Consider the following 14967-nt stretch of genomic DNA (forward strand, 5'->3'; position numbering starts at 1 on the left):
AAATTGATAAGCTGTTTCTTGTGCATATTTATCTGAAGCCTGTTGATTCCTCTTATGATTACTAATTAGTTGTGATCTGTAATTATCAAATGATTCATTCAAGAAAAACACTGTCACAGACAGTATTGGAATAAGTTTTAAATTGTCTTACTGAGTTTCTAAACTGTTTTTAATCATTATAAAGTAATTTAATTCTTTGTCAAGCTCCCAGGGCTCTTTCACTTGTGGAGTCCAGACAGTTTTTGAATTTGCCTGGTTATTGTAATAATGAATGGTATCACTACACTGAAATGCTATGATGAAGAGTTCAATAATATGAGTACTCTGCTGTAGAAACTAAACATCTTATTTTTTTTTTTTTAGCCTTCAGTAATGCAAGACTGATGATCTTGCACCTTGCATTGAAAATATAATATCTAAGTACCTTTTCGAAATTCATGCCTCATAAAATAAAAGTCTCATTTTAATCATACCTCAGTGGAATATAAACACAACCTCTTGATTACATTGCAGAAACACTATCCACTTAGCCATTTTTTTGTACTATATATAGTCTGTCCTCAACTTATGATGTATGTGACTTATGACCACTTGTACTTGAGATGGTCATCCCATTAACACATTCATTGAATATCCACTCTTGCAACCCATGAACCAGAATGTTATTATTACATTCAAGGTGTACATGTTATTTAAGAAATACTTTTGCTCAGGTTTTGGATGCTACTGAGGATAAGAAAACCTTCAGACTTTTGGAAGGAATAATCTTGCACTGTACAGAGAATGTAGATGCATCATGGACTAAGGTGGCAAAGTATATGAATAGTGTTTGGAAGAAGCTACTGGAAATAAATCTTCATATGTTGTTCACAAAGACAAAGGACTTTTGACAAAAAAAAAAAAAAAAAAAAACCTTACAAAGAGATTGGTGATATGATAGTACTGTTAGCTAAAGATTTAGAGCAGGTGGAAGCTGTGGAATAAGTTCTCAGATGAAGTGCTTATAGAGTTGGATGTGTACAGAAAGTTGCAGAACTGGAAGAAAGAGAAAAAAATCAGAACAAGAAACCAAGCCCCAAAAACAATTTACAAGAAAAAAATTGTCAGAGGCATTTACCACTGCTAATAAAGCAATTCAGTTTGAGAAAATGGACCTCAACATGGAGAGATTTAGCAAAGCAGGCAAAATGATGCAAGCTGCAGTTGCTGTACAGAAACAAATATGCAGAAAAGAAAAGGCAAACTGCATATTAAGTTGAATGCAGTGTACACATTTTTAAAGTAACTCGCTTCCTCTGTCACCTTAAATTTTTAACTGTAACACCTTGTTGCAGTTCCAAATTTCATAAATTTGTTGTTAATGACCTGGCTTCCCCTGTCTCCTTCTCTTGATGAATCATCCATTTAATAAATCAGCAGCTTAGAAGAATTATTCTAGTTTCACGTGGTTCAAGATGATTATTTTTACTGGTAAGCATAGAGAAACATGGTACTATTAGTTATTTTATGTTATAATTTGTACACTGTATTATTTCACTATGAACAAAGAGTAAAGTTAGTTTAAAAATATATAACAGATCAGACCTATATACTTTACCTGTCAGGCATGTTAATTCTTAACATATCATTATCATTTATATAGTGATCTGACTTATGATCTTTTCAACTTATAGCAGGATCATCAGAAGGGAACCCCATCGTAAGTGAAGGACTGACTGTATATGCAGTGATAATAGAGATAATATAGTAATCCTTCAATTTTCAAGCCACAATAAGAAATCAGTTTGCTGCATAGGTAATTGAAGAACTGACCTGGTTGGCTAAGTGAACAGCATACCTGCTTTTAAAGTAATAGGTTATGGCTTCAAATCCTGCTGTGGACATGGATCTTTGTGATTGTCTTTAGGTGGGAAATAAATTTCATCACATGATGTGACATTACCATGTGATGAAATTCATTTTTCGAAGCCAAAAGTGACTTGAAAAGTTCCATGCTTTGTTTCTGGAGCAGGGTTTCTGGATTATGTAAAAAAATAAAATATATACAAAAAAAAAAAAAGAGAAATAATTTAAAATAACACAATAAATAATTTAAAACAACCTGCTATACTGGTACTATAGCAGGTTTACAACCATTTGTGGCTGGGAGTTGCATAAAATAAATAAAATTGAATTTTATAAAGAACAACAACTGAAGTTGCGTTTACATAATAGTGCTGTACCAAAAATTGATTAGCTCTAATCCATTAGAGTGACAGTTAACTGAATTCTCCATCCTTCAGAGATCACTTGTACTTGGATTTTAATAATGATTTTTAAAAAAATGTGGAATGTATTTTGCTTCACTTGTGCTTAAGAGCTATGTGAATTATGGTAATTATTGTTCAGAAGTCCACAAATGTACATGATGGTACAACATGGTGAAATTTCATGCCAGTGGGGTGTTGCCTGGTTAAACAACTCCCCACAAACACACATTGTTTTTGTCAGGGAACCAGGAAACCTCCAAACAGTGAAAAGTCAGCTATTGGAACAAGATCCAAATCAACATCTAGAAGAAGAATAAACCGAACATCAGAAAAATTGAAGACAAGAATTGTCGATATAAGGAGTATTAATGGAAAGGAAATTTAACTTGCAGAACAATTGGAAAAGTACTACTTGGACATAATGCGCATTACTGAGACAAAGAAGACAAAAAACAACAACAACAGTGAGATCTTACTAAATAATAAGTATAGGATGTTATTTTCAGGCAATTATAATCAAAAAAAGGAAGGAGTAGCAATAGCATTCAAATGATTACCAAACAAAACATGAAAATAAACTTCTTGATTTGAAGGCAGTTTCAAGTAGAGTTATATGAGCAAACTTCAAAATGGAGAAATGGACAATGAAACTTATTTGTGCCTATGGTCCCACAGAAAGAACAAAGAAATAGGGGAATTTTTTGAGTCATTAGAACAGGCAGTTGACATAAAGAAAATTGAAAAAATGGTCCTCGTTGGAAATGTGAACATCAGTGTAGGAAAGGAATCCCAACAGGCATATAAGAGCATTTTGGGAAAATTTGGAGAAAAGGGCAAAGCTAATAATAATAATGGTATTTACTGAACTTCTGCTGAGGACACGAACTAGTCATTACTAACGCTATGTTTCGATATAAAGATGTGCACGAGTTCACATGGAGAGAAGACACAAGAAATGAGAAAAGTCTCGATGACTACGTCATTATTGATAGTGATATCACTATGCAGGTTCAGGATATAAGAGTGTACACAGGATTTGAAACTGGAACTGTGACCATTACATAACACTAAGCAGGCTAAGAATGGATATCACATTGAAAAAGGATAATATATAACAAAGTTTTAAAAACAATTGAAGTGGAACAGCTTTTACAGGTAAATTGTTAACTGAACTATATAAACTTTATTGAAGAAAAAATGAAACAAATTGAAAACAAGAACCAAACCTTTGAGTCTCGGTGGAAAACTCTGAAGAAGACATTGGTGGACAGAAGAAGTTAAAGAAGCCGTCTTGGAAAAGAAGAAAGCATATGAAATGTCCCTAGCAAATAAGTTGGCAGATGCTCTAAAAGAATACCAAGAAAAATATAAAAGAGCGGAGCTATGTGTTAAAGTAGCTAAACAAAATTCATGTGTTGAAGAAAGCTGCAGCTTTCTTCAGCTGTAGAAATGTAGCATTTCTTCAAATGTAGAAAGGCTGCTGAAGTAGGTAATATTTAACTAGAAATGGTTAAGTATGAAGGTATAAAAGTTCTGCAGTGGCTGCACTGCATTATTCAGAAGGCAAGGTCGAATTCCCGATGATTTGAAATAGAGATCTGTATTTAAGGACTGAAAGGCAACATGAAAACTGCAGATAAGGATATCCTTGATGTCTGGAGTAATTACTTTGAAAGATTGTTAAATGAACCAAGTAAAGACAGAACAGTAGTAGAAAATTTTCAGGAGGAATGAAAAGAGTACATATCATTACTTGAGGTAGAAAATGCCACCAAAAACTTTTTGAAATGTAGAAAGACTGCTGGAGTAGGTAATGTTCAACTAGAAATGGTTAAGTATGAAGGTATAAAAGTTCTGCAGTGGCTACACTGCATAATTCAGAGGGCCTAGTCAGAAGGTCGAATTCCCGATGATTTGGAGTAGAGCTCTCATAGTACCCATCTATAAAAAAGGGAATGAAACTGAATGTGAGAATTAGAGGAATTTCTCTACTAAATGTTCCAAGTAAGATTTATGCAAGCATACTTGAAAAGAGGTTGAGAAAGATTGTGGAAGAAAAACATGTGGAGAACAATCTGGGTTCGGGCCAAATAGAGATTGTTAAGGTCAGATTTTCACTTTAAGACAAATAGTTGAGGAATCGTGGGAATATGTCTAATGTTATGCATTAAGGGAAGGGCCACTACCCAGACTAGTTTCGACCTTTATTGAGGGCTCTTCAGTGGGAGCCAGGCCCAAGCTGAGATACCAGGCAGAAGCATTCGCAGGTCATCTCTACCTATAGGAGTTGCCAAATGGTGTGCCACCCTTTTTTAATAAATTACTCTGGATTTATAGAAAGATGTTGAAAGTTTATTTTTCACTTGGTTAGAGTATAATAAATTTAGTTTAATCCTTTATCCAAGTGTGAGCAAACAGAGTTTGCACCTGAAAGTATCTTCAGGCGAGCCTATAGGAGTTGTCAAATGGTGTGCCACCCTTTTTTAATAAATTACTCTGGATCTAGAGAAAGATGTTGAAAGTTTATTTTTCACTTGGTTAGAGTATAATAAATTTAGTTTAATCCTTTATCCAAGTGTGAGCAAACAAAGTTTGCGCCTGAAAGTATCTTCAGGACTGGGGTAAGGTGGTACAACACCAGGCAACTCGTTGCAAAGGTGGAGCAAGCTACCAACACTCCTGTCCCAGTATCTCCTATAATGCAAAACACATCTCCTTGCAGATATGTCTAATGTTATGCATTAAGGGAAGGGCCACTACCCAGACTAGTTTAGACTTTTATTGAGGCTCCCACTGAAGAGACCTCAATAAAGGTCGAAACTAGTCTGGGTAGTGGCCCTTCCCTTAATGCATAACATTAGACATATCCGCAAGGAGATGTGTTTTGCATTATAGGAGATACTGGGACAGGAGTGTTGGTAGCTTGCTCCACCTTTGCAACGAGTTTTTCTGGTGTTGTACCACCTTACCCCAGTCCTGAAGATACTTTCAGGCGCAAACTTTGTTTGCTCACACTTGGATAAAGGATTAAACTAAATTTATTATACTCTAACCAAGTGAAAAATAAACTTTCAACAATCAAGGTACCCAGAGAAAAGCTTTTCAAGATACAACTATATGGGGTAAATGGAATTATAAAGAGCAATACACAGTCTATATTTAAGTTGTCAGTGAGCAGTTAGAATTGAAGGAAATACAGGAAGATGGTTTGATGTAAAATTGTGGTGACACAAGGATGTGCATTATCTTCACTCCTATTCTTAAATCACTTAAGGAATTGAACAATGTAGATATGAATATAAATTAAATTACTTTAATAAATATTTCCGATATTTTGGCAACGTCATGTTGCCATCTTCAAAGGGAACTTATAAAAAAAAAAAAAAAGGCACGTGCACGTAGGCACTACAACACAGTAACCAAGAATGAAGTGATGAAGCTATTGTTCTCTTAAAAGTCCTGATGGTGCCCTCCAGCAGGCTAAGTAGGTTTTCTTGGCTGTTGGTCTGAAGGTCTGCTGATGTAAGCCTCCCAAATTTGGGGCAGTCGCATACAACCAAATTTGTTGAAGTTTGGAGAGTTTCTTAGGGCTGAGGCTGATTCCATAAATAGTCTTTCGAATTTGTATTTGCTACGGTGTATTACTGTAGCTTTCTTCCACCGTATTCTGTGGCGTGTATCCAGAGTATGGTCTGCAAGACCAGAATGGCTGTACTTGTGAAAACGGATCTAATCCTTGTGTTCAGAAATTCTGATATTCGCTGTCCTGCCTGTTTGGCCAAAGTAAGACAGTTTACAGCTGCAAGGGACCTGGTATACACCAGGTAGGTCTAGGGGAAATGGTTGGTCTTTAGTGGAGCAGATAAGGGATGCTAATTTTCTGTATGGCCTGTAACAGGAGGTCGGGTCATGTTTTTTTAAGATTTTGGTAATTTTTTCCAAGGTGCCTCTGATGTAGGGAATGGTGATGGATTTAGAGTAATCCTTGTTGTGGAAAGGGGGGGGGGTTGTAGGTTTTAATATTTTTTGGATTTTTGGGGGGGGGGGGGTTGGTAGCCATTGGCAGAGAAAGTGTTGAGGATGTGATTTAGTTCAGTGTTTAGGGCCATGTCTTTAGAACAGATTAATTTAGCCCTGTTGTATAGTGTTTTCACCACTCCATATTGTTGTGTGTGTGGGGGGGGGGGGGAAGGATTGTTGGTGAATGTATCTGCCTGTATGGGTGGGTTTTCTATAAACTGAGAAAACTAAGGTTCCATCAGGCTGGCGGGTGACTAGTGTGTCTAGGAAAGAGAGGCTGTTGTTTTCCTCTTTTTCCAGGGTGAACTTGATTCTGGTGTTGGTTGTTTAACTCCCACTTAACGTTCAGAGCCATGTGGCCAAATAGCGAACACATCATCAACATAGCGAAGCCATATGATTGGTTTTTATGGGGAAGAGGCTAAGGCTTTTTCTTCAAAGGTCTCCATAAAGAAATTGGCCAAGGGTGGGGAGAGTAGTGAACCCATGGCTGTCCCCTCTATTTGTTTGTAGAATTTTCCCTGCCAAACAAAATAGCCTGAGTTCATTGTGAACTGAAATAGGGCTCAGATATGGGAGAAAATTTAGCTTGGATTAGCTCTAAAGTTTCCTTGAGTGGGAGACATTTGTGAATAAGGAGGAGATGTCAAAGCTGACCATTATGTCAGTATGTTGGAGTGCAAGGTTTTCTATGCTGGCTTTGAAGTGGGCTGAGTTTTTTTATGTGTGATGGTGTGTTGCCAGTATAGTGTGTGAGCTCTTTGGCCAAATGTTTAGCTAATTTGTATGTGGTGGAATCAATGCCATTCACTATGGGACGTAATGGCACATTTTCTTTATGTATTTTTGGGAGTCCATAAATATGGGTGGGTGGGGTATAGAGTTAAACAGCTTTAATCTGTTGGTAACTTCTACAAGCCAAGAAGTGACTTTCTGAAGGAGCCTGTGAAGTTTTCTAATTTGTGAGTTGGTGGGATTGTATTCGCTAGGGAGGTAAGTAGCCTGATCTAATAGAAGAACATTAAGCTTGCCTGTGTAGTCCTTTGTTAAGCCTGCGGACCGCATGCGGCCCATGAGTGATTTTGTGCAGCCCGCAGCAGGATAAAAACTATATTAAATTATATGTATCAATTTAGCTTGTTTCGATTGCAGATTTTTTGATTGATATACTGGTTATATTCATTATTTCTGATGCCGAAAACAATTTATATTCTCAACACGGAATCACCTTCAGGATTTGTTACGAATATCGTCATCATCGTTGAAAGTCGACTTTGATGAACTTGTTGCTGCACATGAACGCTCGCAGTGTTCTCATTAAGTTGGGTTACATGTAAAAAAAAAAAAAAAAAAAAAAAAAAAAAACAGAAATATGTAATTAAATTTAATTTAACAACTTATAATCAAGTACTTTATATTGTTCTCCAGTAGTAAAATGATTTAACAAATATAGTAATTCGATACATATAACTATTGCCTTGAAAAAAAAAAGCAGTTTATTTTTATTTAAGTTCTGTCTAAAAGTGTGTGGCCCGTGACACTACCACTCATCATATATTGGCCCTCGTATAGAATGAAGTTGGCCATGCCTGCTATAGACCAAGTAAAATATTTCAGTTCTTTCGGCATAGTTTTTAGTGAAGATGGCAGGTTAAATCTGGAAAACAACTGAATAAGCAAATCTAGTATGTTGGGTAGCCAGCTGAATAAATTTATATGGAGTAAGAGAGAAATTAGCCAAAACACCAAAGTAGCAGTCTTCTTACCAGTTTTAAGTTATGGATCTGAGAGTTGGGTTATAAATAAAGCACTTGATCCAAAAGACTAAAGACCACAGTTATGAGGGTTCTAAGAAAAATTAGAGGAGTGAACTGATGGCATCAATGGCAGAATCATATTTAAAATAAAGATATTAGAAAGAAACACCATTTGTTAGCATTCAAGAATGTGTTAGTATAGTTAACCTAAGGTGGTATGGCCACCTAGATAGAATGGGTGAAGAAAGTTTACCAAAACAGGTGGTTGATGCCAAGACAGCAGGAAAGAGACCAAGACCCAGAGGAAGCCTAAGGTCTAGGTGGATTGTTTCAGTCAGAAGCACGACTTAATGTTATGCTTCTGATTGAATGTTAGATATGACAATATTGGAGTGCTCACAAGTAATAGATTGATTTGGAGGAAAATTGTTGATACGAGATTAATAATAATGTAAACTTAATCATGTAATGCTGTCATTGTAGAGGGTACTTATCAGGAAATCGATGATGATGATTGTTCAGAAGTAAAATAAAAATTTAGAATAGTGACTCTACTGTTGGTATGACAGTATAATGAACTCCGCAATGAGGCACTTAAAATAAAGGTTATAAACATCATGAAATCAAGATATTAATATTACACACTTGTTTGTGTCTAATATTATTAGAGAACATGCAAGTGACAAATGCAAGGTGTCTAGGCTAGAGATATCCAAAAATACACCCACATATCTCAGCATCTATAAGGTTTATTAAAATAATTTTTTGTTATTAAACAGAGTAACCCGCCAAGTTTTTATTAAGGTATAGTTCAATATGGGCACTTTTTTGTAGCTCGACAGATGTCAAACAATATTCAAGCTCTTGCCAAGTGTTTTCTAGCATTCGAGGTGTTATTAGAGCAGCTGTTGCAATTTAGATGATTTGAGATTGCAGCTGTTGCAATTTGAGATTTAGATGATTTCAAATCATCTAAATCTCAAACCTTTCTCTGGTACATACAGTCTTTAATAAAGAACCATTCAAAAAAAAGTTCAGTGGAGTCATTTCTGAGATCTAGGCAGCCAGGCAATTGAACCACCTCCTCCAATCTAATGTCAAAGAAATGTCTCATTCAAAAATGTAGTAACATCTTGATGGAAGTGTGGTGAAGCTTCATCTTGCTGAAATGTGAAACCTGGGGAAATCTGTGGAACAGCAAAGATCTGCAGCCTGTCAAGGTAAGTGTGTCCTGTCACTATAGATTCTATGAAAAAAAAAATGGACCATTGATGCTATTTTTGTGCACTCCTAACCAGACATTTGGCATGTCTCTTTCATTTTCGATCACTTAGTGAGGATTCTCAGTATCTCAAATGCAGCATTTGTCTGTTAACTTTCCTGCAAATGTGAAGGGTTGATTCATCACTTTAAATTCAGCTATCCATAACACGCACTGCACCTCCCGCTGTGGCGTTCACACTTGACTGAGGCAGTAGCCATTCTTAGATGTTTTTTGTGCATGTATGACTATGCATACACAGAAGTGACCATGAAAGTGTGACAAAACAAATCTTGGAGAGATTTCCTACCAAATCAGCTTTAGTTTGAGAAAATATAATGGGTGGTTCTCACATTATAATATAAGCCGCTGTTTTTTGGATACCTTTAGCCTGGACACCCTGTATAGTAGAGTATGAGATATGATTAACTATTCTGTCAGGTGAAATTAGGTTCAAAAAAAAAAAAAAGAAAAGAAAAAAGCAAGTTACTTTGCCTTGTACCATGTTCAGCCTAATACATGAATGGAAGATGAGATGAGGGTTTTGAAAAATTATGAAATTTGTTTTAAATAGAATGAGAATATCTCCTTTACTTAAAAATTTTTGAGAGCTTGATTATGTAATATTTTATGATTTGAGAGGAGGTATATAAAATTAAAGAATAAAAAAATCTATAAATCTTCTAAAATAATGTATAAAAAGTATTTTTATGACAGTTTTAAGCCAAGAGAAGAAATTTCCTATTTGTTGCACAGATTTTTTTTTTTTTTTTTTTTTTTTAAATTGGGTTAACTATTTGGAATAGTGTGACTGGGGAGGGGGAGATCACTCCATTCCAGATAGTTTGATTACACTGTTGGCTCATTATCACATTAAGTGGATGTTTCTAGTGTCTGTTTCTTCGATGTTATATGAGGCATGTTATTATTTGATATATGCCAAACTTGATTGCATAGAATGGAGCAGAGACATATGATACTCTTATGAAATAGTGCATTCCTTAGTTGATTAAATAAATCTAATAAAACTAGCCATGCAGTGTACATTTCACATTTCTGCCACTTTTTCATAAATGAAGATTTTTATATTTCAAGTTAAATCCAATGAAACTATTAAATCCTCATTGTTATATTTTACTTTTTCTTTAAGGAGATTTGTGCAGCTCATGAGGAGAGTGCCCAGGAAGGACAAACTGAGGTAAGATACTTATGGATTTTCTGAATAATCTCTAAACAAGATCAAGAAGTGTATGTTGTATATAATAAAACTAAAATGCTTTGCACATGAAGTGCAATTAAAGTGTGAAGGCAGCATTATGTTTATTTGTAAGTACCGCTTAAAAATAGTTGAATTAAAGCAAATACTGTGGATAGTATGATAAGTTTGATATAGTGCAGTGTACTAACTCAAATATTTGAGTAGAAGTTACTGAAGGTGTTAAATGTTTGGATGTTGGACTCGATGATTATGGGATTTGTTTGAATGAAGAGAAGTACTAGGAAATAAAAAATAGAATTGTTTAATTATTTTGTGATATGATAGTGATAGACTTAGTAGAAGATAATTTAATAGATGAGTGTTCTGGTTTTGAGAGCAGCAAAATAGAAGTAGCTGGTTTTTGGTGGAGGAATTTAATGAAAAGGAGGATTCTAATCAATAGGATTCCTTACATGACTAAATAAAATCATTTCCACCATAAGTACTAGCTTTCACATCTGTGGCATTTTTTTCTATGGAAATCTTTTAATGAGTTAGATTATATGAGAACTTAAGTATGCTTGTCAGAAGCAGTAGGCCATATTTATATTATCCAGACAGTTTATTTTAGGTCTTCCAGTTTTTCTGTCTTCTAGAGTTGAATCCCAGAGTCTAAACTGAAAGTCCATTTGACCTACTGATGTGTTCCAGAGAAACTAGAGTAAGCGAATGATGTTTTGAGGCTAGTGGGAATAAATGATTTAAAGTTATAGTTATTTAATAGTATATAGAAATTTTGTGGTACTCATTAGTTGTTGAATCAAAATAATGTTAATTTTATTAATATAATTCTTCTGTCTGGCAACAAAAAAAATCCATGGTTAGTGATCTTTACATGGCTTCAGCTTCATGAATTTTTGTTTCAGTTTTTTAGATTGATGATTGTTGGATAACAGGGCTATTCATCTAAGTAATGGCTCCATTGGGTTGAGTAAGGCTGAGTAAATTTATAATGATTCCCTGAACATGGGAAATTAGTATTTTAAATAAAGATAGGTGAGGTGTTGAGATGAATGGAATTGCCACACTAAAGTTTTGAATGAGACTTTTGTAGTTCCAGTCTATCTTTGTAAGTTTTTCTTATATGTGGCTCCCACCCACAAAAATCTGTAGTACTGGGGATAAATCTATAGTACTAAGGATATGTGAGGAGTCTTATGCATACACTTGAATGATTTCTCTTTAGGTTATCTGGTCTACATGAGTAGTATAACTTTGTTTTTCTCAGACTTGAAGTCCTCCAGATGAATTTTGGCCAAATATAATGGACCATTTGAATTCATTCAGTTTTTGTACTAGTGATAATTTTTGATATCAGCAGGGTGCAGATATTTACCATTGCAGTATAGGGGATTGTTTGTACTGCCTTCCTGATATGCAGTGAATCATATTGACTGGAAAAGTTGATGCTGTCAACAAGTGAATAGTAATAAAAGGAGATGTTCTATTTCAATGTTCGAAAAAATGCTCAAAGTCTCTTTTCTGTTTCGAGGACATTGATGTGAATTATTTTCTCCAAGCAAGTGTTGGAGTTAAACTAATCTGGAACTGTAAAGTGGCATCAATGAATATGCTCTACTTTAGTACATTTTGGTTATAAAAGTAGCAAAAGAAACTTTTTTTCTCTGGTAAGGAATTTGTGATTTGTGCTTCCTGTAATTAAACTTCCTTAGGTAGGAATATTTGTACTTGGTGTAACAGTGAGGATGAATGGGAAAATATATGCTAAATAAGGAAACTCTGCATGATCCCATGGAAATTAAGGAGAAATTTAATATTTTGAGAAGAGGCCTGATAAAGAACTGACTACTAAACATTTATTGTTGTTTTTTTTAAGGTATTTATTGTGAAAAACGAAATGTTCAGTCTAGAAGACTGGTTTTAGGTACGTGTTAAACAAACCAGTAATAGAATGAGTTAGTTAGTAAGTGAATTTATCCTCTAAAAATAAATCTCAAAGTGTGGTTCTATTTTAGAAGGCCTTGCATTCAAATAGTTTTGGTAGTTATTAATTTAATTATATTTACCATATATGTAGTTTTATTTAGTTTCATGAAATGTATACTTTTTTATTTGGTTCTTGAGTCAGTCATTTCCTGGATTGTAAAGGGAACAGGGTTTAAAGTCATTGCACTAATCGCATTGAAATCTTGCAATTAACACTCTGTGAAAACAGTAAGGTGTAAACAGTGTGTGTGCACGTGCACACACAAAAACAAATGCAAGACATTTGAACAACATTGTTTTCTGTGCTGAATGAGTATAGAGGCCATAATATGATTGAGATTGGAAGCATATGGATATTATCATCACTCTAGAGTGTCCTCTTTCAGGTCATCCTATATTTCTGGCTTTCCTTTTAAGTAGCTTATAACCTTGTTCAGTTAATCTGATCTAAACAACTCCTCTAAGAATATATTTCAGCCATCCTTCTCTTCTTTTTTTTTTTCTGGTATTGTCCCTTCTAATAAGCTGATAACCCATTCATTATGTTACCATATGTGTCCCAGGAATTTTATCTTTCTTTCTTTTTTTCTTTCTATGATTGTCTGCTTTAGTATGTGGTTCTGACCATAGGATATTGTGGTCTGTACCCATTTCATGTTGTGCTAAACCAGACTTCTCAGATTTTGTGTTGCTAATAGAGATTGATGTTCTTGTATTCCCTTTTCTACTGAGTATCCAATATGTCTGAAGTAAGAAAGATGACAGTCACAAGGAACATGGTAGACAGCCAGAGAAGGATGTTTATCTTTGAAAGATGAATACTTTGATAATGTGTTAATAGGAAGAAAAGTCGCCACTAAATTGTATCTTTTAAGAATTCTGGAAATGAGTTCTGAGATGCCAAAATTTATGGGATGGGACCTACTCTTTCCATGTTATTTGAGTTAGGATTATAGGAATTAAAATTCTGTTATGTGGCCCTTTCTGAGGAGCCATTGAGTTTCATGTATTGTTTGATGTTTAAGAGTTCTAGCTATAATTGTTGAGGTGTAGAACAAACAGTGTGAGCACATCATACTAAACAGCAGCCTTTCCCATCATACTAAAGATTTTATAATTCAAGTTTTCTGTGAGGAATGGTGAACAGATTGCTGTTGAATGTAGTGTCCAGTGAAAGTAGACTTTCAATAAATGGAAATAATTAACCTGATGGTGAGTGTGGAGTACCAATATCTAAAAATGATAATTTGTCTTTTTCTATTTTTCCATCGTAAATTTAATTTGTGGATGCGGATTGATTTATATTGGATAAAAAAGTAGGTAATGTTTCTTCATTGTGGGGCCAGATTGCTAGAACATTGGCTAGATCATCTATATAATGAACCCCAAATGAAGGCTGAGGGTATATGGATGAGAAAATGATGTCTTCTAAATTTTTTAAGTAAAAGTTTGCAAGAGCAGTTTTGTTCAGTGTTGAAAAGGAAATCTAAGAAGGTATCTTTTTTTAGGAGCTGTGGCAAAATCATGTCCTTTTGAAAGAATAAGATTTTCACTTTCTGACTTCTGTATAGAGCTTTTGTTTTCTTCCATTTGATCCTGTGTGAAGTGGTATCCAAAGCATGGTCTACTGACCTGACATGCCATATCAATATTGCTGAATGTATTTTTTTATGGATGTTAACAATTCTACCTGTCTGTTCATAGTAGCCAGATCACAAGAACAGAACCCTTCATATACTCCTGGATGTGATAAAGAAGAGAGTTTGCCCTTAGGTGAATGGATGAGAGTTGCCATTTTGAAATAAGGTTTAAATATGGTGCACAATTGATATTTATTAAGCATCTAGAGATCTTAAAAAACGTTTAATTTTCTTGACCAAAAAGCTCTGGAATGACTTTTAATGGGATTATATTGATCAAGTGCATATAATAAACAACTATGTTATACCAACTAGTTTCACCAACTAAGGATGTTAGCATCTTCAGGGTACATAACTGATGCAAGGCACTAAAAAGTAAAAAACTGTTACAAACTACAATCAACGAATTCCAATTATATTAAACAAAGAACAGAGCGCGTACAATACATGCATAGAGCGTGCATGATATCACTTGTTGTTATTTAGGAACGTTCTATAGTTGGTGCTATAATTCAGTTCTGATGAGTTGAGGGATCTAATAAGGGCCTTCCAGATCATGGGAAAGATTAGTCCTTGGTTCCTGTTAAGGTTTTGTATACAGTGGGCAACTGCTGTGGCCTCCTTAAAAATTCAGGAGCGGAAGTCCTCCTCCATGTAAGGAATTGTGCTTCTATCTCACTCTATGGTATGGTTCGTTCTTGAGAAATGAAAAGCCAACCCCAATTTTTCTTCTCTGTTATTATTGACGTCACCTATATGTACGAGCAGGGTATGTTATAAACTCCAGCATATTTGTGCGGCTTGAATTACATCGGCCAAACTTCAAGGAGCCTTG

At 35.0% G+C, this 14967-nt stretch overlaps 1 protein-coding gene across 1 annotated transcript in view; it reads left to right on the forward strand.

Annotated features, from left to right (window-relative positions):
• The window catches only part of LOC150104743 (ubiquitin carboxyl-terminal hydrolase isozyme L3-like), a 253981-nt gene that overhangs the window by 76149 nt on the left and 162865 nt on the right, over positions 1-14967 (forward strand). Inside the window, exon 5 of the mRNA XM_090395923.1 lies at positions 10438-10485. Within this exon, the coding sequence (XP_090252049.1) occupies positions 10438-10485 (48 nt within the window). The remainder of the gene's footprint in view (positions 1-10437; positions 10486-14967) is intronic.

Source organism: Typopeltis vanoorti, chromosome 7 (genome assembly GCF_054136105.1).
Source record: "Typopeltis vanoorti isolate ZY-2024b chromosome 7, IOZ_Tvanoo_1.0, whole genome shotgun sequence".
Taxonomy (NCBI): domain Eukaryota; kingdom Metazoa; phylum Arthropoda; class Arachnida; order Uropygi; family Thelyphonidae; genus Typopeltis; species Typopeltis vanoorti.